This window comes from Orycteropus afer, unplaced genomic scaffold, assembly GCF_000298275.1.
Source record: "Orycteropus afer afer isolate SDZICR_OR568_19922 unplaced genomic scaffold, OryAfe1.0 scaffold00506, whole genome shotgun sequence".
In the NCBI taxonomy this organism is placed as follows: Eukaryota; Metazoa; Chordata; class Mammalia; order Tubulidentata; family Orycteropodidae; genus Orycteropus; species Orycteropus afer.
The window spans coordinates 99,039-126,078 of record NW_006922093.1 but is presented as its reverse complement, the minus strand read 5'-3'; the positions used below and the strand labels follow the sequence as shown (position 1 = coordinate 126,078).

Here is a 27,040-nt window from a genome sequence, read left to right as displayed (position 1 = left end):
TAAATCAGGGGGTCAGCTCCAGCGGAAGGCTCTCTCTCTCTGACAGTTCTAAGGAAAGGGCTTTTCTCTTCAGCTTCTGTTCTGTGGCTCCTTGGTGATCATGTAGCATGGAATCTGTCTTCATCTATTTCTGCTTGTTTGTTTAATCTTCTTTTTTATATCTTAAAAGAAATTGACTTAAAGCACATCCTACATTAAAACATAAAAACTTACTGCCATAGAGTTGATTGCAAGTCATAGCGACCCCTTTGGGCTTCCAAGGTGGTAAATCTTTATGGAAGTAGATTGTCCAGTCTTCCTTCCACAGAGTGGCTGGTGGACTTGAACCACCACCCTTCTGGTTAGCAGTCAAATGCCTTGGGCACTATACCACCAGAGCGCCATTAATACTACATTACCTTACATTAATACTTCCTAATTAACATAGCAAAGAAACCCATCCCCAAATGTGATTATGACATAAAAAAAAAAAAAAGGCAAAAAATCCAAACCCACTGCCATAGAATCAAACCAATGCATAACGACCCTATAGGACATGGCTTCCAAGGCTGCAATCTTTATGGAAAGAGACTGCCATAGCTTACTTCCACACAGCTCCTGGAGAGTTTGAACAATTGACCTTTTCATTAGCAGCCAAGCCCTTTAACCACTGAACCTCAGGACTCCTAATAAAAGTACAGAGGTTAGGATTTACAACACATATTTGGGAGAACACAATTCAGTCTATACACTGTACTGAATATCATCTACAGAATTTAGAAGGATGTATTACTTTTTTTATATTAAATCCAGGATGTTTGGAAATATTCATCTTATTGTTCACAGGAGATTCAGAGTAATTGTGAATTGAACAACAGCTGTGCTACATTTGTCATAAGAGATAGATACACTGATTCAAGGACATACAAATTGCCAGCCCTTCACCTAGGCAAACTAGTCAGGCACACAGATACACAGTGGTCAGTACATAGAATGAATTGTTGAGAAGATGCATTTATTTCTTTGTGCTTAACTGTAGGAATTAAATTTCCTTAAAACATTATCACTTCTTCTTTTCAGATTAAGCAAAACATCCCTTAAGGAACTGATTAAAGGGACATTTAAATTGTTTTAGAGAATCAGCATTGTATAAAAGATGTCCACCCCTTTCTCTTCTTCCTAAGAACACTGACTATAGTTTTCAACCTTCCTTGTAGTTATGAGTCTACTTGGCTGAGTTCTCACCCATGGGATGTAAGAGCAAACAATGTGCACCACTTCTAGGTCTAGTCCATAAGAACCTATTATATGTGAATCCCCATGCTTTTCCACCTTACAAGGAAATGGAATGGAATCGACCAGAATGACCTTGGAAACTACATGCAGAAGATGGCAAAGGAAGAAGGTGGAAAGAACGTGGTTCACTGAATCAAAAGGAAGAGCACTATCAGCTTATCAGAAACACCTATTGGTACATTTTGTGAAAAATGATTGAGTCGATGTATATATTTTTGGTCTGGCTGTTACAGCAACTATTGTTACTTCACACTCTCATCCACATTTCAAATTTCCAACCTGGTGAGGAATTCTATAATGCAGTTGACTTTAAGCCATAGTGGTACACTATTATTAATTGTGTATCAAATAATAGTCTAGGATAAACCCGAAGGCATCATGAGTTTATCATGGTTTCTACAATTTGAACTGAGAAGAAAATTAAGTCCATTAATAACAGCTCCTCAAAAAAGCTACAATGAAGGAAAAGAGTATTTCAACTTCCAGAATAACCTTCAGGGAATATAACAACATGAACATTACCCATTGATGAAGACAGAAAAGAATCCAAGATTCTGGCATTATGGTTCCAGAATTTTAAAATATAAGAAAAATAAAAAAGTACCTTAAATTGAGATGTTAAGAGATTTTATTAAATGTTCATGTGACTTCATTTATGAAGTGTATCAATTTTATCACCTATAGTAAAACCTAATGTCTCTTTGGTCCTAAAATAATTTGTAAAAAGAACAAAAGGATGTGTTTGCAGTTCTGAGTTGAAGACACTGAAACAATGAGGTTCTGCTAGTAGAAAAGGATACAGGCTTCCTCTGCCATCTGAAAGTAGAGCCATTCCTATGAAAACTTTTATAAGCCAAATGGCATAAAGCAAAGAAGCAACTACTATGAATATATATGGAAAACATTTTTGAGCATTCATAAATCCCCCAAAAATAAGCTACCAAATCATATCTAATAATACATAAAACCTAAAATAACACTAACATAGGCTTCGCAACACAGTTAAAAGCTGTTGTTGTTGTTATGTGCCGTCGAGTAGGACCCAACTCATAGCCAAGTAGATTGCCCCATCTTCCTTCCCAGGAGTGGCTGGAGGGTTTGAACTGCCAGCCGTCTGGTTAGCAGTCAAATGCCTTAAGCACTATGCTACCAGAGCTGCCAGTTAAAAGCTATGCTGGCTGAATGCTGAGATGCTGAGTGTAGTTAATGTGGAAGGAGCTTGGTGACGCTCAGGATGAGTGCTGCCTCTTTAAAGGCTTACTGAAAAACAAACACTGAATGTTAGTTTCACTTTTCACCTTTTACTGAAAGGAGAGGTTCCTTCAGATTTCTTTCCATTAGCAAAAACAGGTACTAATGTAAGTCTTTCATAAAAGTGAAGTGGCATAAAGCAAACTTTCCAAAAGCAGAGGATACCTATACATTAAGATGTACTACATTGCTTGACTGCTAACCAGAAGGCTGGCGGTTCAAACTCACCAGGCCACTCCTCAGAAGGAAGGTTGGGCAATCTACTTCCGTAGTGATACTGCCTCGGAAACCCAAGGAGGAGTCACTATGAGTAGGGTCTGACTCGACAGCACATAACTACAACAATGACAACTACATTACTACTAAAAAGAATAAAAGAGAACTTTCACTTACTCCACTCTTCTGTTCTCTAGTTAAGAGCATGTCTAAACACAGTCAATAAAATGAAATGTAGAATAGCTCACACGGTCCGTTCAGTTTTTCGTTATAGATAATTACTTTTTGTCCATTCATCATTACCTCAATGACTCAGCTCAAAAATGTGTTACATTGCTTCTGTCCCTTTTTTTTGCTTCAATTATTTGACTATCTGAAGCAAAATGATAACTAGTTCCTTTTGTGTTGGGTGAAAGTGTGGAAGTATTACATTTTTTACATTTTATTGGTAATTAACTAAACTCTGTACTCTAATTCAGTAAGAATTAAGAAACTCTAGAGCACTCATGTCTTCATTTTTGCTGAGGTTGACACCTACTTCCTATAACTAGACATTGTTAACAGGGTTAGCTGGTAATAATAGAAAAAGAACAACAATTTTAATGCAAGAAAAATATTAATGTCTATGTGCATGTATATATATATATACAATCAATCTAGTTCATATCAAAGGTTATATAATCCTTAGCCTGCTAGCTGAACTGAATATTATATGTAGATTTACAAGCCTATTGTCAGCTTTTAAAAAAGGCTTGCAGCATCCTACTTCTGGGGATCCAGCCTCTCAGCCAAACCATTATATTTTCATACCGTGAAATAAAGCAGCGTTAGGGTTTTCACTCATTTTGTTTTAGGTTAAGTAACAACTGAAAGGAGGCACACTTAGCTCAAAGAGCTATGCATGTGATAAATAAAATGTCACCTTTTTTTACACACTGCCCTTGTTGCTGTTTCTCAATATGGTTCTGCCTATGCATAACTGATGTAGAAATAAATGCTCCCACCTCCAGGCTGTCTGAATGAATACAGTTCATGAGTCTCTGTGTTCATTTTCAAAATGACAGATGTTGTTTCAGTCCTCGCTCATCAATGCACCATAATGCTGCTTTAAGTTTACAAGGTATGCAAAAGCTTTCTGCTATTGTCCAAAGCATTATAAGCCTAAAAACTATTGGTAGGTTAGCCAGTATTGCAAAGAACACTGTTGCAAAGCACAGACTCATTTTGTTTTATTATAAAATTGCTAATTTATTCAATGCCTTAATGAGTTCCTTTTGATATTCTCCTTTACTTGCCCTGCACACACACACACACACACACAGGTTCAACCTCAAAGTAGATAGGATTTAGAGAACTAAGTAAGTTAAGGCTACTTTGAAGTTAATGGAACTCCTCACCTGCTAGCCTTGGACAGTGATGTTCCAAGTCATTATCGTGTCCTCAGTTTTTGGCAAGGTTCCCTAGTTAAGACTGGGTTTCCAAACAGTGAGAGCCAGAGTGTGTAGAGGCAGCACTTTCTGCCTTCCACATGAATGATCAGAGAGCACAAAGCCTGCAGATTGATAGCTGCTGGTAACACTGGGCCCTTGAGTCAAAAGAAAGGGCCAGCATTAAGCACTGTGAATCAATTACATAGTCTTTTTTCTTTTACAAGTCCCATTTATTAAGAACTCTTACAACATCTGGCACTGTTTTAGGCAATTTGAGATGGCCCTGCATCTGAGCCTTGCATGGAAATTCAAAGAGCTGTTCAATTCCTTGTTACAACCAAACCTCCTGCCAGCAAGCCATGCCTTGACTACATTATGTGCTTTGGGCAGATGGAGTTTGGAGATTCCTGTGAAATCACGAAAGCAAAAGCACAGACACATATTGGGACACAAGTGAAAGAAATAATGGATAAATATATCCAAAGAGCAGTAGATGACACTGGTAAAGTTAGGATAAAAATTAAGAAATTCATAAACAGATTCCGGATTTGTAAGAGTTTATATTTCTCATTAGTAATAAGTTTTAAAGGTAGTAATGTTTTACAAGGAAACAAAGTAAAAATAGAGCAAAAACCAAAAAGGAAAAATTTAAACCACATCATTTCACTGCAAATGCAGAGTCTAAGCTGTTCTAGGTATTTCCAAACATTTCATGTTTTAATTGGTTTCCCAGGCAGATATCTTAGAGCCTTACAAGTCACATTCACTTAATCTTGTATTGATTTTCTGAGATACTTCCTGTTTCTATGACTACCCTAATCAATTAACGTCTTGTAAGTAGCAAGACAATTTTCTCTTTGTATTTGCTTTCAAGTGAAGCCTGAATACCTTCTTTCCACAAAATTATCTGACATTGTCTCTTGCTCACCAAGGATTACATTATAGTGATAAAAATGTTTGCTATTTTTTATAAAAGAAAAAATGATTGTAGAGATTCTGTGTAGTGAAAGTATACAAAACTGCCTTGGATCAATATTACAAAAGGCTTATTTTTGTGATTGTGTTGATAAAAGATCTCTTTAGCTATAATCAAAATGGATTTCTATTGACCTCTACACTTTGTCACAGAGAACTGGGAGGCTGGTAGTCACTCAAGGAGGCAGGTCACTGGGGAAAAGAAAATGGTTCAGCAACTGGTATATTAAAAAAAGTGCACGCCACAGAGCAGCCATTTGTGGCTTCTTTTTATTACAATTTTATTATTTATCTCAATGAACAAATATGTGTATTACATTGTGAGGATTTGGGGTGGGTGAAGAAAGTTACTGTAACCTAAGCTGTAACCTACCCACATTTTCTAATGAATAGCCCTGGAGACTATAAAAGCAACTGGATTCAGGAAAGAATTGCTTCCTTGAGTCAAGACAACCTGGAATCAAGCTTTGACGTCAACTGAGAAAATTTGTTAAGCATCTTAATTTCCCTGAAGTTTAATTTTCTGCCCTATAAAATCACAGTGATATAATTAACTCAAGGGCAGTTTGGGGGTTCTCTGGATCAACTCCTCCCTGTTATGATCTAAGTCCATTTTTCTAACCAAGAGATCTTTTCAATGCAGAGGAGTCATCAGGTTGCTGTCTTGTCTCAAACTTCCCCATGTCAGGAGAGCACAGGCCAAACCATACAGCATAGCACTTTCTGTCCTATATATCCAGGTCTCAGCCCACCTTTCCACGCTTACCTCTAGTCAATTGCCTCAATTCACTTCTCATTTTAGCTGTGTCATTACACATTCATCAAGTATTTTCAAACTAAATTGCTGTGTGTTTGTTCAAAATGTCTCCCCATCAACCCTCCACCTGAAATTTCCTTCCCCTCTTTTTCCACTTAGCAAATTCTTGCTCAACCCTCATGGTCCAGGACATCTCCACCATCACCACATTTTTTAGCTGTGCCTAAATCTTCTCCAAAAAAAAAAAAAAGGAGATAATATTGCAGCAGATAAAATATTTTCATTTTTTTATTGGGCTTCCAATATGAAAATACATTTTATTTGGCAGCCAATGTAAAAGTATCTAGATGTCCTTTAACTACACAGAGAAGTAATAGGGAAAAACTGCATTATTTACAATTTGAATACCAAAGAAAAATGTGATATTCAATTCCCAGTGTGAACCAACTTTCATTCTTCAGAGTCTAGGTAGTCACTGAGTTGTGAGAAATGTAGCACACATCCAGAGAAAACTGCCATTTGAAAAATAAGCTGATTCACATTAATTACTTTAATCATGATACCACCTGCTAAGTATAAGATGTATCACTTCTAATATAATAATATTTTAAAATTGGTATTATAGTGCCAATTTTACAAGTGAAGTTTCTGAGATTCAAGCAGGCTAAGTAACTTATTCAACCATTTACTATATTGGCAGAGTTGTCATCCAAACCTAGGTTGAACTTCCTCCAAAGCTCATTCTATCCCCACCCCTCCACACTGTCCCTCAATTGACCTTGTGCTGTTCTCAAATGTGGATAGCATAGAGATAGCCTATGCATCATTATGCACACTGTAAGGTGTTATCTCTAGCCACATCACTCAAAATACTCTTGTTCAAAGAAAAAATAGGATCAGTGAGGGTGGATATACGGGGTACACAGCCACCTCAAGATGAAGTAATATGAGGCCTTTTCCAAACGCAGTCACATCTCATTCATAATACATGTCAGTAACATAATTTTACTGACATAATATATGTCAGAAAAATAAGTGTTTTCTCTGGCACCAGAGTGATTGGTTGTTGTTGTTGTTATGTGCTGTCGAGTTGGCCCCGACTCATAGCGACCCCTCCTTGGGTTTCCGAGGCAGCATCACTACGGAAGTAGGATGGCCCAACCTTCCTTCCGAGGAGTGACTGGTGGGCTTGAACTGCCAGCCTTCTGGTTAGCAGTCAAGTGCTTTAGCCACTATGCTACCAGAGCTCCTAGAGTGATTGGTAGTCTTCCTTACTTTTGTTTTAGTTTTGCCTTAATAAAATCAATATGGCAGAATTGTGGCTTGATATAAATTACCACTAAATTATTAAAATATTCCCAATTCTGAATCTCCTTGAGTTAATTAGAAAGCATTTACTGTTGGGGTGGTGGTGGTGACATTCATGATTGTGGTAGTTGTGTTTAGCAACCTAAAATTGTTTAGATATTTTTACCTCAAATATTTTATGGTCTTGTAAAATCTTGAAATCCTGAAAAAATGTTTATTCATGTTTTGAATGAAATCAATGCACAGTAAAAGATCTCATACAGTAAATACAAAGTAAAACAGGGACTTGATTCGAAAAGTCAGAAAATGTTCAATAAGAGACTAATAAAATCTTCAATAAGAGACTAAATACGAAATCCTACATCTCACAGTGAAATATTTTTGGTCCGTCTTATATTCCATTATATTGGTTCGCAATTTGTAGATAGAGACACAAGGGTATGTGTATGTGTGTGTGTGTGTGTGTGTGTGTGTGTGTAGTAAAAAACAAATTTCAACCAGAGACAATTTGGTTCTAAAAGTTAATAACATGGCAAAATTATTCCCAAGAAGAGCTCACTTATTTTAAGTGGTGTTGCCATTGGCAATTAAGAGGAATCAAACTGTCTGTGTCCTGAGAGAGAAGAGCAGGTACTGTGACATTTCTGGGGAATAGAATTAAGGAGGTCCCACATACGTAGGCAGCACAGGTCCACGAAGAGGTAGGGGATCATCTCCCTTTCTAGGCACAAGCACTGAGGTTTAACCTGACAGTAGCTTCTGCTCTGCTCACATGTTGTTGTTGTTGTTGTTGTTGTTATGTGCCGTCGAGTCAGCCCTGACTCATAGCAACCCCTCCTTGGGTTTCCGAGGCAGTATCACTACAGAAGTAGACTGCCCCATCTTCCTTCTGAGGAATGGCTGGTGGATTTGAACCACCAGCTCTGCTCACATAGAGTACTCAAATAAGTTGTCCTGATAGTGGCCTTGGCTAACGGGTAAGCTCCCAAACACATCTGAGTTGTCAGTTTGTGCCTCTACAATGATTCATCACCCTACTGTTAAATGACTCCATAAAGTGTGTAAATTGGCAGATAACAATGAGTCTATCCTTGAGGTAGTTTTTCAAATTGCTTGAGGAATAATATGACTTCACTAGTTCTTCATGCAGGAGCCCCTGGGTGGCGCAAACTGTTAAGCACTTGACTACTAGCTGAAAGGTTAGCGGTCAGAACCCACCCAGAAACATCTCAGAAGACAGGCCTGGAGATCTGTTTCCCAAAGGTCACAGCCTTGAAAACCCTATGGAACAGTTCTACCTTGCACATGTGACCGTCATGAGTCCAAGTCTGCTCGATGGACGCTATCAACAACATGAGTCCTTCACCCAGTTGAAGGGGTAGCCTGCCCCTAGTGCTAATAGAAACATAAGTAAAATAGGGATGACAATTATTACAGGCTAAGTTATCATTCTGTGTCAGTAACCTGGTCAGTGGTAACCAATTTTCTTTACGAACTGAAGAAACATTTTATACATCCCTGGCAATAGGGTAGAATTAGTCCTAATTCTACATGATATAAGTGTCTCTAAACAAGCCTTGTCTCAGGCTGTTCCAAGCCTTATCAACTGTCTCTGTGAAGTTACAAAAGATGTTGCTAAAAGTATGACAGGAGTAAGCCTGACACCAACAGCAAATCAGGGGGAAAAAAAATCTAGCCACAGAAAAAGGATCAGTGCATCATACCAACTCCAGAGCCAGAAACCTGAGAATTTAGTTTGGTTAAATGTTCTGCAACCTACAGAAGTGGTCCTTTTTTAGCCATCAATGTAGATACCTAAAGACAGTCAGAAATTACTATGGAACAGGAAGGAATTACTATTTAAATAAATTTTTTAAAAAAAAATTTTATTTATTCATCATTACAAAAGAGCTAACATCCTGATGTAATAAATGACAAGAACATAACTAGGGGCTTGAAAGCAAGCGATATGCTTCAGTAGTAAAAGTTAGAAAAATTAACTGTTGACTTACAAGCTCCTAAAACACTTCTTGAAAATTGTGATTAACAGCACTCGCAGCAATTTGCAAATCTTTTTGAAAAGGTGAAAATCTATTCCAGAAAAATTATTATGTAAAAAGTGTGAAGCAATGCAGAGAACAAAAGAAAGACATTCTAAAAGTGAGAAAAATGGCAATAACAGATTTATGAAATGCAATTAAATAATAAATAATAAAATAACAAAATTCCCATTTTATAATTCCTTATCAGTTAAAGAATTATCATTTGCTAGAAGAAGGGCTATTTTTATATAAATTGCATATGATTAACTCCTCCCTAAAAAACATAAACACCAATTAAGTGCAAAATAATAATTCATAGCAGTGATTTTGTATCATAAAACCAAGAAACATAGTGAATAGCTTTACAACAGTTTTTTTAGGCAGTATGAAGACAATACAGGCCATATCCCAAATTACTGTGTTAAATGAGATAATGAAGCAAATTATTTCACTAATTAATAAATATACATAGAACAGGAATGAAAAAAACAGCAAAATTCAAACCTTAAATTGCTTAGTAACTAAAATCCAAAAGATATTGCTTGTCCTGATTATCCAGATAAAAGTCTCAGTTTGTCAGTGGTATTTATGTGTAGACATGGTGAGGGCTAGGGGTGTGTCGAGCACCATATATTTACATCTTACTATTCAAAGACCCATATCCTTCAACCTCTCTGCTGAAATTCTTTTGTTCAGTTAATGCTGCAATGCTTGTATTTGCAAATTATTTTAAAAATTATTGTCAATATTCTGTAGTAAGACATTTTGTTATTCTAACAAGATGAGAAGTTAATTAACAAGAGAAATTAATTAAACTTGTCAATAAGGGATATGAGAAAACAAAAAACTGGGGAATTCATCAATCTTTACCTGAAGGCCTTCAATAGCTAATCGCAGCATGCTTGGAGTAAGTTTAGAGGCTTGCTTGAAGGTGAAGTTACTCCAGTCTATGATCAAAACAAATCCATTCACTTGAAGCTCAGGATCTTCAATCATGGCTTCTAAAGAAAGCAAGATGGCACGCAAAATATCCACCAGTGTGTACCTATCAGCAACAGAAAAGTACTGCATTAAATCTGACAACCATTATCATAGAAAATATAGAAAAATTTTAGCACACTAAAAATTACCTTTAAAATATTTCAGGAATCTGAAGAAGATGATTTTTTTTTATAATCTTCTTTTAAAAGGAGGTTTACTTAATGTGTGCTCATAGGACATATTAGAATTTAATATGTAATCTACCAAACTAGAGTGCTCTTGAAAATACCGGTTAGTATCATATTTTATAATCATTTAATTTACCTTTAGCCTTCCCTACACTTTTCTAAAATCTTACTTCAACTATCCTCCAAAAATCTAGTGTGGTATTCCAAATTATCTCAAGAATGCTCACAATAATACTAACATTTTATATCTTCATATCTGAAAATTTGAGAATGGTATTTGAAAGAGTGTCATCAATAAACAAGACCACTATATCTGAACAGCTATGGTTAAAAGATTCCATAAACTTTAATTACTTGGAGTGAATTGTGCCATTAAGAAAAAGAAGAAAGAAAAAGAATGAAAGAAAGATGAAAGGGACAGATAGAAAGGCAGATAAATAAAAGCAAAATGGAGAAGTCAGGGAAATTTGCCTATTATAAAACAAGCCATTCAAATTTAGTGTTGGGTTTTTATTTCTTTCCCCCTTGCACTTTTCCATCATACCTGGCAGATTATAGAAACTAAATAAATGTTTCTTTCTTCTTTCTGTTAAATGGGACTATACTAGAGTATAAAGACATAGGTTATAGATTTAAAAAAAAAAAAAAAACCTAACCCACTGCCATCAAGTAAATTCCAACTCATAGTGACCCCCATTGGGTTTCTGAGATAGTACATCTTTATAAAAGTAGACTGTCCAGTCTTGCTTCCACAGTGTGGCTGGTGGGTCTGAGCCACCAACCTTCTAGATAGCAGTCAGATGCCTTAGGCAATGTGCTACCAGAGAGCCTTAGGTTATGGACAGCAGGCCTCAATTAAAGTAATGGCAATAAGAGCAAAAATAGAAGCCAAATTTGTGAAGCATATCAGAGGTAAAATTGTTAAATTTTGATAACTAAACGTGGGGAATAAGATTGAAGGAACAGTAAAGAATGACATACAGATTCTAGTTTCCCAGCCTGAGTGACATACAGATTCTAGTTTCCCAGCCTGAGTAAATGCTAAAAATCATTAATCAGAATCAAAAAGGTAAAAAGAGCATATAGTTGGGGATGGCTAGAAATGTAGGGTTTTGAACACCACTTGTTGTATTTGAGAAATATGTAGGAGATATACCCAGAGAGGTATATCAAGGAAACACTTCAGGAAGAGAGATGCTAAACACAGGATAGGCTCAAGGCTCAAGGCTGAGGAATCCAGAATCAAAGTATATAGACCCTAACTTCAAGGAAGCAAAGGAGATAATGCAGTCAGACCTGAGAGAAAGGCAAGATCATTACCTTAAGAAGGAAATCCTCAGGAAATTGCATCATTTAAGAGGAATCAGCAAATTTATGGAGGATGTTAACAATTTCCATTTTTATAGCCTTCATTTCAAGTTTTTTTCTTCTGAGACATTTGAGGGGATATGTTCAGGAAAAACTAGAAAAAAATTGGGCCCTGAGGAAGAGGTAGGATGGGGTGGGTGGAAGAGGATTAAGGGCAGAAATCCTCAGCGTTTTTTGGAAGAGAGGGAGACAGTATGAGACAGGTGTACATAGAGGGGAAAGTTCTATTTTTTTCTGCTAAAGTCATTTGGAGATGAATGGAGAAAGCATAGCAGTTCAGAAAGACAAGAAAACCCAACTGTGGGACTTCAGGCAATTCCTCACCTTCCTTCGGCCTCATGTACTCATCTGTAAAATCAAGAGTTTGGAATAGGATCTCCTTCAGAACATCAGCATTAACCAAGTATAGGACATTATGTCAGAGGACTTCAAGACGGTATCTCTGCCTTGCCCCTCATTAGCTATATGGCCCTGGATATGTCATGATTTGTAATTCTGAGGCTCAGTTCTTTCATCTGACAAAAACGGCAATAATTAGCACTATCTAACTGTACCTCATAGAGTGGAGTCAGAGAAACAATGCAAGTGAAAGCACTGGAAAATGCTAGATGCACAGTAGGGATTCAATAAATGTTAGTTGTAGTATCACGTGGCATACTTTTTGTTTCATTGGTATCCACAGATGTAGAATACTAGGCAAGGTATAATCAGAACTGAAGAATGTTTGCTTGTACACCTTATTTAAAAAATGAATGATGATCTTTAGTATAGCATATTACATTATAAAAGGCAAGGATCAAGAGAGTATTTTTAAACCTCTGGAAAGCAGACAGGCTATTATAAGCCTAGGGATGTAACATCCAAAACTAGTTGTTTAATATATATTATAATGAAGCTTTTTTTGTGAAGTTCTATTATTTACTTGTCTTTAAAACTGTGAAATATGCGTGGCTGAATACTTTTATTTGCCACTTTATAGCCACCCTAACTCCTTAAATTGAATGGCCTAACACAGTGTAATGACCTGCACCTGTAACTTACACAGACTGAAAAGGTGGAGAAGAAAGGAAACATTTCAGGTTAAAAGGTAGACTCCCTCAAAAAAAAAAAAAAAAAAATCATTTTAATTTCTGTAATTCCTAATGATATCATGGCAAAGGTAGGATAACCCTAAGACATTCTTATGAGTAACAATGGGGTACATTTCCTCATCAAAGAATGATAAAAGGAAAAAATGTTTTCACAAGCAATTCCTACAATTCAGGTTTTCAAAGAAAATTGAACATTAGAAAAGGGCAAATTAGAACTTTCAAGTCACTGTGAGGATGATGACTTTTTCTGTAAGAATACCAAACAGCATTAATATCACAATAGCATTATGTGAAACTTGAGTCTTAAATCAGCTTTGAGAGGATGATGCAATCAGTGTATATAGTGAGAAGAAATCATGACACCATTAAAGGCTGAAAACAAGAGGCAATTTGTTTTAAGTAGCAGCCTTAAGATACGGTTTTCCTAAACTGGGTCAAAATCAAGAGAAACATTTATATCCACATTGTTATTCCAAAGGAAATAAAATCAGGCAAATCACATTGTCAGCAATTAAGAAATGGAGGTTTGTAAAGTTTTCAAGAATAAATCTAATGAGCTTATTTATTTATATTCATATAAATAATATCTTGTTCCAAGAAAAGAATTAACTAATCTTTATATATTGCTGTTCTTAGGTACCAGCAAGTCAGCTTCGACTCACAGTGACCCCATGTGGCAGACAACTGCCCCATATGGTTTTCTAGGGTGTAATTACAAGAGCAGATCTCCAGGTCTCTCTGCTGTGGAGCTGCTGGATGGGTTCGAAATGCCAACCTTTCAGTTAGCAGCAAGCACTTAACCCTTGTACTACCAAGGCTCCTTGGTCTTTTAAATGCATATTAATTTATAGGTTAAAAAAAACAAATATAAAAGGGAAAATTGCTGGATAGGTTAAAAAAAAATGCAAACATAAAAATACCCCAGTTAGCTGCATTCCAAGGGCAGGTCAAAAGCACTCTTAACTCACTGTTGTCAAACATGTGGCATTGTTACTATTAGCAGCTCAGCAGGCTATCCCTAAGCTTAGCATCATTGCACAAGCTCTTGCCAAAGTCTATAAAATATCTTCCAAAGATAGAGCATCTACGAATTGTATCTCTTTGGGATTCCTATCATTATTCTCTACTTTGAAATTATTTTTAATTGTCATCTCTTAAAACTTAGTAGTCTCTACAAAATATTCCCATGTTCTTATTTGGAGTTCATACAGTTACAGAAGCTCCACCATCACTATTCTTCCCTTTTTTGTTGGAAGGAAGCCATGAATAACAAACTAACACATTAATGCAGCATTTGTCTCCTGATTGTGCTTCCCAAAATAGCATTAAGTAAAACTTGAATCTGAAATCAGCTTTGGGAGGATGATGCATTGTTTGTAGTAACAAGAAATCATGGCACCAGTTAAGACTCTTACAACCAGGACACAAGACCTTATAAATTATTGTTCTTGAAAGAAATTGAAGTTACATGTGCAAAAACTATATGGAGAAGACTTTGATATCCATGTTGTTGTTGTTGTTATGCTCCCTCAAGTTAGACCTGACTCATAGCGACCCCTCCTTGGGTTTTCAAGGCAGTATCACCATGGAAGCAGACTGCCCAACCTTCCTTCCGAGGAGTGGCTGATGGGTTTGAACCGCCAGCCTTCTGGTTAGCAGTCAAGTGCCTTAGGCACTACGCTACCAGAGCTCCCTTGATATCTATAGTTCCCAGTATTTGTGCAATCAGGAGGAGCATCTAGTTCATCTGAAATTTCCTCAGCTATAAAGTCAGTCTATCAGTCTACCTTAAAGAGTAGAGTGTATGACCATTTGGGGCATTTATATTTAATTTAATCACAGTCTATTTTTTCAGTGGAAAACTTACAGCTGTAACAAATACAAAATAAAAATGAGGACTCATTTGCTTTTCTAATTCAGGCTTAATTTTGTACCTTGAACAAGTTCTGAACCTCACAAAACCCTCTTTTCTTCTTTCTAGAATAATAGTTGCCTCCTAGAACAACATCCTTCCCAGGTGACACAAACAGCTCTCAACTACCAACTGAAAATCTTATGGAACAGTTCTATTGTGCAACACATGGGCTCACCTTAAGAACAGATTCAACAGCAGCAGGTTTAGAATAGTATTTCAATAAATGATGAATATTTATTTTTATTATTTCTCCAGTTATAGAATTTTTTCTTTCCATGATTGTACATTCCACACTTCCTATTTGCACTTTTTTAACCATTTGTTCTTAATAAAATTGTTGTGAGGAATTTGTAAAGGGATCAGATTGTTGTCACTTCTTGCCTACAGCCAGTTACCCAGAGGAAGCAAGTAAGTGGATCTTTAGGTTTGGGACCATAGTTGCAGGGAACATCAACTACGCAAAAACATTATTCCTCATACTACTTTGGTGAGTAGTGACTGGGATCTTAAAAGCTTGCAAGTGGCCATCTAGATGCAGCTTTGTATCTTTCTTTCTCCAGAGCAAAGAAGAATGAAGAAAACCAAAGACACATGGAAACAATTAGTACAAGGGACTGGTACACCATGTGATCCTCAGCCTATGCAACTATGAGGCCCGACGAACTAGATGGTGCCCGGCTACCACTGTCAACCACTTGGAGGTGGAATCTATGTAGGAGATCTTGGATACAGTGGGAGAACAATATGGAACAAAACTCAAAATTATTAAAAAAAAGAAAAAAAAAAAAAGGAAGGGACCAGGTTTGCTGGTCTGATAAAAGCCTGGTGGAACCCCTGAGACTATGTGCCCTAGCTGCCTTTCAGGTCTGGAACTGAACCCACTCCTATGGCTTCCAGCCAAACAAAAGACAGGCATATGAGGTGAACATTTACATTAGGTAGATATACTCCTTGGAGAGAACAATCTTGGGAAAATAGAAGGGCTGTGTGTGCACAGGGAAACAGCTCAGGGGGCAGAAGTGCATGGGAGGGAAGGATACAGGGAAGAGGTAACTATGGGGAGGAAGTGGGAGGGCAACTGTTACATTGTGTGAAACTGCAGTTAATGTCATGAGACACAGTGTATGTGAGCTGCTGTATGGAAATGAATTTGCCCTGTAAACTTTCACCCAAATCACAATAAAAATGGGAAAAAAATTGTTATGAGGATAATACGGAAATAATAAAAACATATGTAAAACTTTTAATCATACTTTACACAAAATAGAACTCGATAAATATTTGGTATAATCATTGCTGTGAAACTCTTCTATTAGATTCCATAATGCTACATTGAACTTTTTCTTCCTCTTACGTTTCTGGTCACTCCATCTCTCTCTCCTTTGGCTCCACTCCCTTCTCTGACCACTCACATATGGAAGTAGACTTTGGTCCTCTGTTCTCATGTACTTTCTCAGAGCTACTGAGCCATCCATTTCTATATGCCAACACTTACCTGACGCCAACACACTGGTGAATGCCCTGGATCTGCATCACCAGAGCCCGTGGCACTCTGGAGCACCATTCTCATCTTTCTGGCTACCATCTGAACATCCACAACTCAGTGATCCACAGTATGACTCCATATTGCTTTAAATACTTCCTATTAATGTTAAGATCATCCTAACACCTCCTGAACCAAACTTCCCTCTGGTATTGCCTACAGTAATTAAGAGAGAATCATTTTAGGATATGCCCTTTCCATCACCCTCTATAAATCACCGAGTCTCAATTATTTTTCTTTTCCTTTACAATATCACTGACATCTAACTTTCCTGACTGCTACAGTACCAGCTTCATTGCCTAATATAAGAGTACTCTGTCTTTTTCTTTCACTTTCCCTTCCCTCTCTTTCCCAGAAATACTACCTCTCTCCTATTGTGAGATTACCCATAGCCATACCCATTTCCATCAAGTCGATGCTAACTCATAGCAACCATAAAGGGCAGAGAACTGCCCTTTAAAGATTCCAGGGCTGTAATCTTTTGGAAACAGACTGCCACATCTTTCTGCCATGGAGTAGCTAGTGGGTTTGAATCCCCTACCTTTCAGTTAGCAGTTAAGTGATTAACCACTGTAGCCCCAAGACTCCTAATTGTGAGATTAATCACCCTAAATAGATAAATCTTCCTAACAATAGAGGAAATCAATTAATCCAAAAGTTGGTTCTTTGAAAAGATCAAGAAAGTTAATCTGTAGCCACCCTGGGTACAAAAATGATAGGTGAGTGAAACTACTAAAATCTGAACATTACTATATTCAGAATGGGAATATAGAATGGGAACATTACTATAGACCGTGTAGAACTAAGAAACAAATTATAAGAAAATTCTATGCATAATTGTACACTAATAAATTATATAACCCAGATAAAATTAACAAATTCCGAGGGGAAAAAAAAAAAACGTTTTACCAAAACTAATTCAAGAAGAAATAGTAAATCTGATGAGACCAGTAATAACAAAAATTTGAACGAGTAAAGGAAATAACAAATAGAGAGGGCATAAATGAAATTGGGACTGGAAAATAATAGAGGAAATCAAGGAGACAGACCAAAATTATTTCTTTCAGATGATCAAGAAAATTGAAAACTGAAATACATTTTCACTGGTCCCTGAGTAACCCACCTTTCTTACTCAGGCAACCCACCACACAGGCTCACCACAACCACTGATGTCTAGTCATGTCAATCCCCAAACAAACCAATGCACTCCTCCACCATGTTGTTGTTGTTGTTGTTATGTGCCATCGAGTCAAACCCGACTCATAGCGACCCCTCCTTGGGTTTCCGAGGCAGTATCACTATGAAAGTAGGATTTCCCAACCTTCCTTCCGAGGAGTGGCTGGTGGGTTTGAACCGCCAGCCCTCTGGTTAGCAGGCAAGTGTCTTAGCCTTTTCCTTTTAACTTTATCTAAATTCTACCCTTCTCTGGAACGATCCCAGGCTTAACCTCTGTGAAATTGTCTCCACCTTCTAGAGACCCCAGTGCACTTTCCCACCTCTGAAATTCTAGTGCACTTAACTCTCAGTGTTTGTCCTCTGTCCCCAGACATCTAAACTCTAGACTTATTAAGTAAAAATTAAATTATCCCCAGGGGCACAGACCATGTTGAGATATTTCTTCCTACAAAGGTCATCAAAGTGACATCATTTTTGTGTAACAGTATTCACTTAAGATTTCCTTTCCTTTCAGCTCAAAAGGCAATGCAAAACATCTTCCTAGACCAGAGAGAAGACAATCACTGCAGCAGGGTAGCAGCCAGGCACTCTGCCTGCAGCCAGGCACTCCTCCCTTTTTATAGGAAGTTGCTGGAGAAAGTGAGTTACACCAGCACTTTCAAAATATTATTTACTAAAAGCAAGGGAGCTGCTTCTGCTCCACTCTATTTCTGCCTCTGGCCTTACAAGGTCCTCGGTGGCTGCCTGGCCAATGATTCTCTCCTAGGTTCACAGTATGTCCTCCTCCACCACAACTTAAAAGCCATGCAAAGCTCAATATAAACTCACAAACAGGTCATATCCTTCCTATGTACCAATCCCCTCAGCCAGACGGGAAAACTTGCATCACATTTAGAAACACCAAAGCCAGCAATTTCCCTTTGTCACTAAATCAATCAGCCATTATTAAATTGTTCATTAAGCCTGCCCCCCTCCTCTGTTTTCATTAAGCCTCATTTTCTTAAGTCTGAAGCACTTCCTGTCAGAAAGTTGCTTGGAGAAGAGTTAAGAGGAAGAATTACCTTTATTTATGCCTTGAGGTATCCTTGGTATTAAAGCTGATAAACCCATCTGCTGTTGTTATTGTTGTTGTTGGACCCGACTCATAGCCACCCCTCCTTGGGTTTCCAAGGCAGTATCACTACAGAAGCAGATTGCCCAACCTTCCTTCCAAGGAGTGGCTGGTGGGTTTGAACCACCAACCTTCTGGTTAGCAGTCAAGTGCCTTAGGCACTACACTACCAGAGCTCCTGATAAACCCATCTAGGTGTTTTGTATTACTAAAAGTGGTAATAACACACCTATAATAACACATCTATCTATTTAACGGTTTAATATTTCCAAAGCATTATCTTATTTTCAAAACAACTCCAAGGTCACCAGGCTGACTTTGCTCCTACTATTTTAGAGATAAGGACACAGGATCTCAGAGAATTTATGTGGTTTACCCAAAATCACATTGGGCATAAGAAGAGGAGCCTGAATTAGAAGCCAATTCTTTCTGACATGCAAACCAGTGTTCTTTCTACTCCCCTGGGGTGCCTCATACCTAGAACTGAGTTTGATGAATAGGTGTTCTGCTTTTTAACATCTCAGTGGCATAATACATGTGTCAGAAATAGGAGATCACATAGTCAGTAAGGACCTGCCCGTGTCAGTGGTTTCCTTACCAGAGCACTCTCCAGCTTGGCCACAGAAGGGAACTCTGATGGGAGAAATGCAGTAAGACATCCATAGGAGATAGGATAGGAAGAAGCTGAGTTTGCAAATGCTGGAGGAAATGTGAACTCCAAAAGATTCATCTGTTTGACGTGTATCACTGAGCACAGAAGATGAGCTGTCTGACTCTTGCTTTAATTTTACTGCTGTGGGAATGTGAATGAGTATGAGAGTATCATTGGTAATTAAACATCTAAAGGAAAAATACCATATCTTTCTTTGAAAAAAAAAATGTTTTTTAAAAAGTACACACTAACACTTCCAAAAAAAAAAAAAAATCCAGATATAACTGTATTGTAAAACATAGAAACACATCAGAGAGACAACTTTATTCTTTTAAGGGCCAACTATAAGATTAAGCTAAACAAGTGCCTGATAGCAAAGTCTTTGCCTTTGGAATACTTGTTCTTCCACCTTAACTTTCTGTTCATAATTGTCTGTAATCTGATGATTAATCAAGATTTCCTAAACTAGAGATGGGTTATTTTTAATTCTCAGAGCTTGCTTTTTTTAAAAAAAATTACGTAATCACTTTTCTCCTAGATTTAGGTTGGTAACTGGACAAACACAGAAAAATAAATAAATAAATAACCAATGAATTTACTGTCGTTATGTGTTGTCGAGTCAGACCCGACTCATAGTGACCCCTCCTTGGGTTTCCAAGGCAGTATCACTACGAAGTAGATTGCCCAATCTTCCTTCTGAGGAGTGGCTGATGGGTTTGAACCTCCAGCCTTCTGATGAGTAGTCAAGTGCCTTAGGCACTATGCTACCAGAACTCCTATTAGTTGTGTGATTTTGGCAAATATTTAACTGCTCTGTGTTTCAGTTTCCTCACATGCAAAATGCATATATTAACATTATCCACCTTTTATGATTTAAATATTTAATAAACTAACATTGGTAATGGGCTTAGAACAGAGACTATAAAAGTGACTTAAAATAAAAAAGTGGATGAATGAACAAATAAAATGACAATGAAATACTGAATTTCGTTAACCAAGTAGATACTATTCTTCTCTATAACCCATAGCTGCCACGTTGCACTGAACATTCAACACCAAGAAACAATACTCTTATTAAGCACTTCTGACCCCTCTAATAGTTATTTAGTTTTCATATTTTGTTTTTCTTTCCAGAGAAGTTGTATGTGTCTTGATGGTGCAAAGTATATATATGTCCTTATTTGCCCCAAAATAAGCTTCTATGTGCATAGCAAATGCTTAATTGAAATGTATTTTTTAAATAATAATGATTTCAAATAAACATTACTCCCTCAGTTTGCTGTTTGATGTCATAAGAACCCAAAACATAAGGACATCCTTTCTTTCATGCCGATAGCACCATTGACTATGATGGTCCAATATATGTGCCTGCCTTTAACAATGTAAAAGAGCTCAATTTTTTCTCCCCAGAATGGAGGAAATACATTTTTTCAGGATAATCTATCAATCAATACCCATTGGCTCATGTTTTAAAATATCTTAAACATTTATTTGAGGTCTCATTTCAATGCACTGCAGTAGCTTATCCTTTGCTTCTTCTCCACCTTGTTTAAAGTCACACATCTGCAATATGAAAAGAGCCTGGTGCTGACCTGGTCTGACCAACATCCTACTAAAAATTGGCACTCTTGGCATTTGCTATTCTTTCAGGATTACTTCACTGATTACTGCATAATTGACCCAGTTTTTAGAGAATGTCCTATTTCTTTTAGAGATTTGTCATAATATTCTACTAACATTTGTCAGGGCTTTTTTTTTTTTTTTTCTCTCACCTATTTTCCATGGTATGAACCAAGAATAAATTGCAGTCTCCATATTATTTGTTAAAAGTGCTCATTTCCCAATACGAAAGCTCTGATGGGACAGAAATTCCATGGAATTCACATCCTCCATTTCTGGTTCTGACGTAATCTCAAATCCTTCCCATAATACACCACAGTGATGCCTCTGAGATCTTAAAGTAAATATTCCTAGTCCTGTCACTATATATGACACCGTGAAGTATAAAGTTAAGTAACATATGAATATTTTAACCAATTTAGACAATAAGCTTGAAATATTAGGTCTCTCTTTTGTTGTTTCTGTTTTGTTTTCAAGATTACTGAGTATGCATGATTTTCCTTAATTTGCTAGTTAATTGTCCTTATCTGTTTTAATCTATTCCTAGCCATTTTGTTCTTTTTTTTCTAGTATGTTTCCAGGGAAGAGTAAAGCTTTGTGACTGGGATTAAATAAAATCCGTATATTCTATAGCTATTTTTAAAAAATTTAGCCTGTCACTGCCAAATCTTTCATTTTAAAGATTGGCCACACATTTTAGTAAGTGACTACATAATCATAATTTTAACTGAAACCATAAATAGCTGACCATTTACATAATATTCTCAAAAAAAAAAAAAAACCATTCAATACAAAAAACAAACTGACAATAAGTAAATTTAGGAAACTTTCAGTCCATCTTGTAGCCCTTCCAACTTTAATATTGTAAGTGATAATCAACGTCCATTATGACAAGCTAAAGAGAGTGCAAAATGGTCCGTGCTTTCTGAATTGCCACTATATTAAGAATCATTTTAAATCTGGCTGTAAATAATTGTTTTCTAATGGCTACTAAGCAGATTCCAGATAATGTTTGTTTACTACACTAAAGTATATATAACTACTTTATGAGTTTAATGAGAATTATGGAAATCAAATACTACTTATAAGCTAACTGACAGCTTACAGCCAACTCTTAGACAGCACATCATCATTATGTTTCAGGTGACATAATTTCACTCATTAATATTCCCAATAATTATGGCTTACAACTTCTCAGATACCTGCTTTCATACTCTAGGGCCTAGACTTTGGCATACTTTCATTCCAAACCAAACTTCTTTTCTGGAGGTAGGGTCATTTATCTTTTCTAGCTCCAAGCATGTCAATGACTGTGAGGATGACGCAGGACAGGGCAGGGTTTCGTTCTGCTGTACATCGGGTAGTTATGAGTCAAAACCAACTCAAGGGCACCTAGCAACAGCTTCAAGATGTATTATCCCCACACTCTGCTGACAGAATCGGGTGGTCCATATGAAGATATCCACCATGTCCTAGGCACGGTGCCATGACCATGGAAGGAAATATAGTGCATAATGCATGGGGGGACATTGCAGCCTAGTGATGAATGTAACAGTCAAATTTTTCCTTATTTTGTGGAGTTTACTTTTGTTTTCAGAAATGATATTAGATGATCTTAACGAGAGAAGATAAAATTAGAAGGATCTTTTCCAAGGTATGGACTTCTCAATAAATACAATAAATCACCTGAGCCTATTTTATTCTTTTATAAAAGAACCACAAACCACACAGAACTCATTTTGACATCAGTGCCTTTAAGTATTTCAATTACATTATCTCATTTTTTGAGAACTGTTGGTAGGTGGGTGCACTGTAAATATTATGATTTTAACTTTGTCTTCCTGAAGATTCCATATCTACCCTAATGGCTTTGGAAGTGGTCCAGTTCTTTACAATAACCTGAAGCCGAACTGTGCTAGACTGCGGTACACATTATTTATAGTCACCATCTCCTGCACATTTTCTGTCCTCAGCTTCCTGAGGAGCACAGAAAACTGTTCCACAAATTTAATATGGAAGAAAGCCTGTATCATATTACTTCCTACTTAGGTTTTTTAAAATGCGTAACTCTTAATTCAATCCAATAAATATATACTGAATATCTACTCTAGCTGAGGTGCTGTTGGAAATGGAATAACATGTTTAGTGTTGTGTTCTCAACAGATCAATTCTTTCAGGGATCTTTGAAAATTGTTTTCGAAATTCATCTTAATCTTTTTTTTTTTTTCAAAATATATAGTTTTTTTTTTTTTTCCTAAATAATATTTAGAGATTGGAAATAGTGTGCTTTCTAATAATTGGGAATATTTTCATCTACCTCATTTCTGGAATGTCCCTGTTTAATTATCTATACATCCCACCTATGGTTTCTTTAACACAATGCTGGTAGCATAGTGCCTAAGGCACTTGACTGCTCACCAGAAGGCTGGCGGTTCAAACCCACCAGCCACTCCTCGGAAGGAAGGTTGGGCAATCTACTTCGGTAGTGATACTGCCTCGGAAACCCAAGGAGGGGTCGCTATGAGTCAGGGCCGACTCGATGGCAAACAACAACAACAACAACTTTAAAAAAGAAAAAAAAAAAAGTTGTTGAAAACAAGATGATTGACTAACAACTCAAAGAATGTGGTCAAGTTACACTCAGACGTGCATTCTTCCAAAGATACTCAGGGTGTTTAGCCTGGCATGGTCAGGACAAGGAAGGTGAGAACATCTTACTTACAGAACGGTGAGGGATGAGTATCGAGGCAATCTGGCACACAGCATATTCACTTGACAAAGCAGTTAAACATCTAGGGAAGGGGATAGAAACTTGTATAGGAGTCATGGCAGGTAAACCTTAAGGCTGTAGGGTAGAAGGTGATTCAGGCCAAAATGGGAGAAAGGTTGATGGCACCATGCCATTGCCAAAAAGGCTGTTGTCCTGCAGCTTTCAGACCAGGAAAGAGGTAGTTTTTGTGCACATATCTCAGTGATTAAGGTCTACAGAGGGTACAAAGGGGTTAGACCTATTTACCCACTAGTCCAGGTCATTGGGCATATGTAGATTTGGGGGTGAGGGAGAAGGAAGGAACTCTTTCCAAAGAATATAGAAGGAAAGTCAATTGAATTTTAAACAAGCTCTAATTAAATTTTACATTTTTTGACCTTGATGTACTATAACTTCATTATACCTGTCCAATTCCAATCACAGAAATAGAATTCACAGTTATTAGTCTATAAATCTTGCTGTATCTATATTTCTACAGCTTCCCATCTTTCACTTTACATAAACAAAAAATAATATTTAGGATTTTGTTCCAGTTTGATAAAAATAATATTGCATATCAATTAACAAATCTCCTCCTGTTGTTTTCTAGGAAGATAGACTTTTATTATTGGTAACCTGTTTTCTATATGAAAGTATGAGAGAACAGCTAAAGAACTATTTTTTCAGTATATCCAGAACAATCATCATGTCATACGCATGATAATCATAAGTGACTTTTATCTTAATTAGGTTTATAATCTATTGTGAATATTAACTCATTTATCGAAATAAATGAAAATAGGTCTGTTGTCTCTTTAAGTGCAATTTCCCTTCCTGATATCTCTAACAGACATCAAGACATTTTTAAATACAAAATGTTTATAGCTTCTATTATACTATCGTGCAATAAATTTCCTTTCTAAATGACATATATGAGCTCTGGTGGCATAGTGCCTAAGGCATTTGACTGCTAACCAGGGGGCTGGTGGTTCAAACCCACCAGCCACTCCTCGGAAGGAAGATCGGGCAATCTACTTCCGTAGAGATACCGTCTTGGAAACCCAAAGAGGAGTCGCTATGAGTCAGATCTGACTCAATATATAGTAGACATTTTATTGAATAAAATTTTTCAGTTTTGATGCACACAATTATTAGTTTTCATGACCTTAAAATGTACTTCTCAGATTAAAAACTAAATAAAAAGACTTAAAGGGAAATAGTGGACAAAGGATGGAATTAGAATGTTTTAAATTTTGCTAATAAAAAGTAGAGTGAAATCTCTATAATTCACCAGTGTCTATATCAAAACTTCCTTTCCATCAATGTCTTTCTCACTCTGTGATTTTCTCAGCTTTATGATTCTTCAGGTAGTAGTTTGTCTTTATATTTATCTACATAATCAGAGTAATTCTCAACTCAGAATTACAGGGAAAAAGTGACCAATTAAAGGAAAAAATATTGTTAAAAATATTAATTTACATTCAGTGATCCCAAGACTCTGAAATCTTACATTATAAGATCTCCCACTATCTGTGAAAGTCTTGTACAATTGGTCCAGAGAAGCTTTCAACTAACCAGATGTATCAAAAGTCACAGTTCACGAAACTAAAAATACACCAGTGTCTTTTTAACAACCAGCTTCTTCTTATGATTCACAGCTCTGCTAGCATCTTTAAGTCCCATATGATACATTTAACTTTGAACTTAATTGAAACCACCTTTCACAAAAGCCCTTTCTAATTTCTTATACCTTTTAGTCTGGGAAAATAATTCTGATTGAGAAAGTAGAATGTTTGCATGTTTCTATAATAACATAAATGGAATAGGCATATTGTTTCTCCCCCCGTTACACAGCAAGAGAACCCAAAACGTCTACCAACTGACACAACTGAATGTTTTGCACTTTCTTCCAAAAGATGAAAAATCACGTCAGACAGGAAACATATCCTTTAGATTAGTGACAGGTGCAGAACAAGCACACTCATCAACATTTATTTTCATTGTCAGCGTGCTCAGTGAGAAGGTATAACTCTTTCTTTCCATTGAAGTGACACACATCATATTATCCCTTCATGTACACATCACCAAGCAGAAAAGTTCCTAAGTGACAAAACTGCTTGATTGTCGGTGATAAAATCTCAGTACTGAAAAGAGAGAGGGTGACTCTAATGATGATGATGATGATGATGATGATGGTGACCATATAATGATGATCATGATGTTCACATGAGTTTAGCTGAAGAATTTATTTAGGAGGAAGGAGAAAAAGTTGTTTCCATTCTCATACTTAGTTTTTCACATACTGGGAAACATACTTAGGAGGTGAGTGAATTAGAACCTTTATTTAGAAGCTGAGTGATTTAAATTACAGCACAATAGCATGGCTCACAAAGCACTTAAGCTGCAGTATGAACTGGGTGCTTAGTGAAGTCAGTTTTAAAGGTAAAATAGCCCCCTCTCTGGAGCGGCCACCTAAAGCCATTTCTTAGCTCCACTCTCTGTTTTCTCCTAGCCACATGAACAGAAACATCAAAGCTATGACACTAGCTCAGGGTAAATTCTGGAAAAGAATCCCTGCTACAAGTTTGGATTTCGGATTTACCTGCTCTGATCCCAGTTGGCAGCAAAAAGGACTAGAATCTTCCTGCCATAGTGGTCCAGGTTGGCCAGGCCACCAGGGAAGCCATCCTTCAGCGCTTGTTTGATCCCAGGGTCAGTGGCCTTGAAGCTTTTGAACATGTCCAGGTTCTGTTGCCGGTACTCAAAATACTGGGCCAGGAGGCGGAAGGCCTCAAAGTGATGAAACTTCCTGGCCCTCAAGAAGCGTAAGATGAAGGCATCATCTGTGCGCAGAAAGCCAATGTCCGGCCTGGTGATGACCATGTCCCTCACCTCCTGGATGTCCTGGTGCAGTGTGTCTGGGTTCTCATTGAGTTCTAGGCGAGCTTTCTCCAGGGTCTCAGGAGAGAGACCAGCTTGTAAGTGAGTCATTGTTCTGTTGATTCCTGAGCCCTCCCTTCCTCTTGCTGACTGTCCCACGACAAACTCGTCCCTTCCACCACCACTCTGGCCCCCAAACCTCACCACCTTTCCTCTCTTTTACAGGAAATGTTTTGTCCCAGTGTCCAATCCAGTACCCTGTTGCTCCCGTTTTCCCACAGATTTTCTTTGGAGATATAAACTTCTTCCCCTGACCCCCTAAAAATAATACCCCACTTTGGTTCCCTCTTCTCTTTCCCTTAAAGGGATAAGGACTTCTGGCCAGGCCACCACTCTTCTTCCTGTCTTTCCTCTCCTAACAAAATACCCTTAATCCTACCCGGCACTGGTGGTGCTGATCTTGGTACTGTCGTCTTCTTTTCCAAGATGTAACAAAAACAACCCCCACGCAC

At 37.3% G+C, this 27,040-nt stretch overlaps 1 protein-coding gene across 1 annotated transcript in view; it reads right to left on the bottom strand.

Annotated features, from left to right (window-relative positions):
- CLVS2 (clavesin 2) overlaps positions 1-26,639 on the bottom strand; it is a 132,878-nt gene extending 106,239 nt beyond the window's left edge. The window contains exons 1-2 of the mRNA XM_007955495.2: positions 26,251-26,639; positions 10,125-10,299 (exon numbers count right to left, since the gene is read on the bottom strand). Coding sequence (XP_007953686.1) covers positions 10,125-10,299; positions 26,251-26,639 — 564 coding nt within the window. The remainder of the gene's footprint in view (positions 1-10,124; positions 10,300-26,250) is intronic.
- Positions 26,640-27,040: the final 401 nt, after the last annotated feature.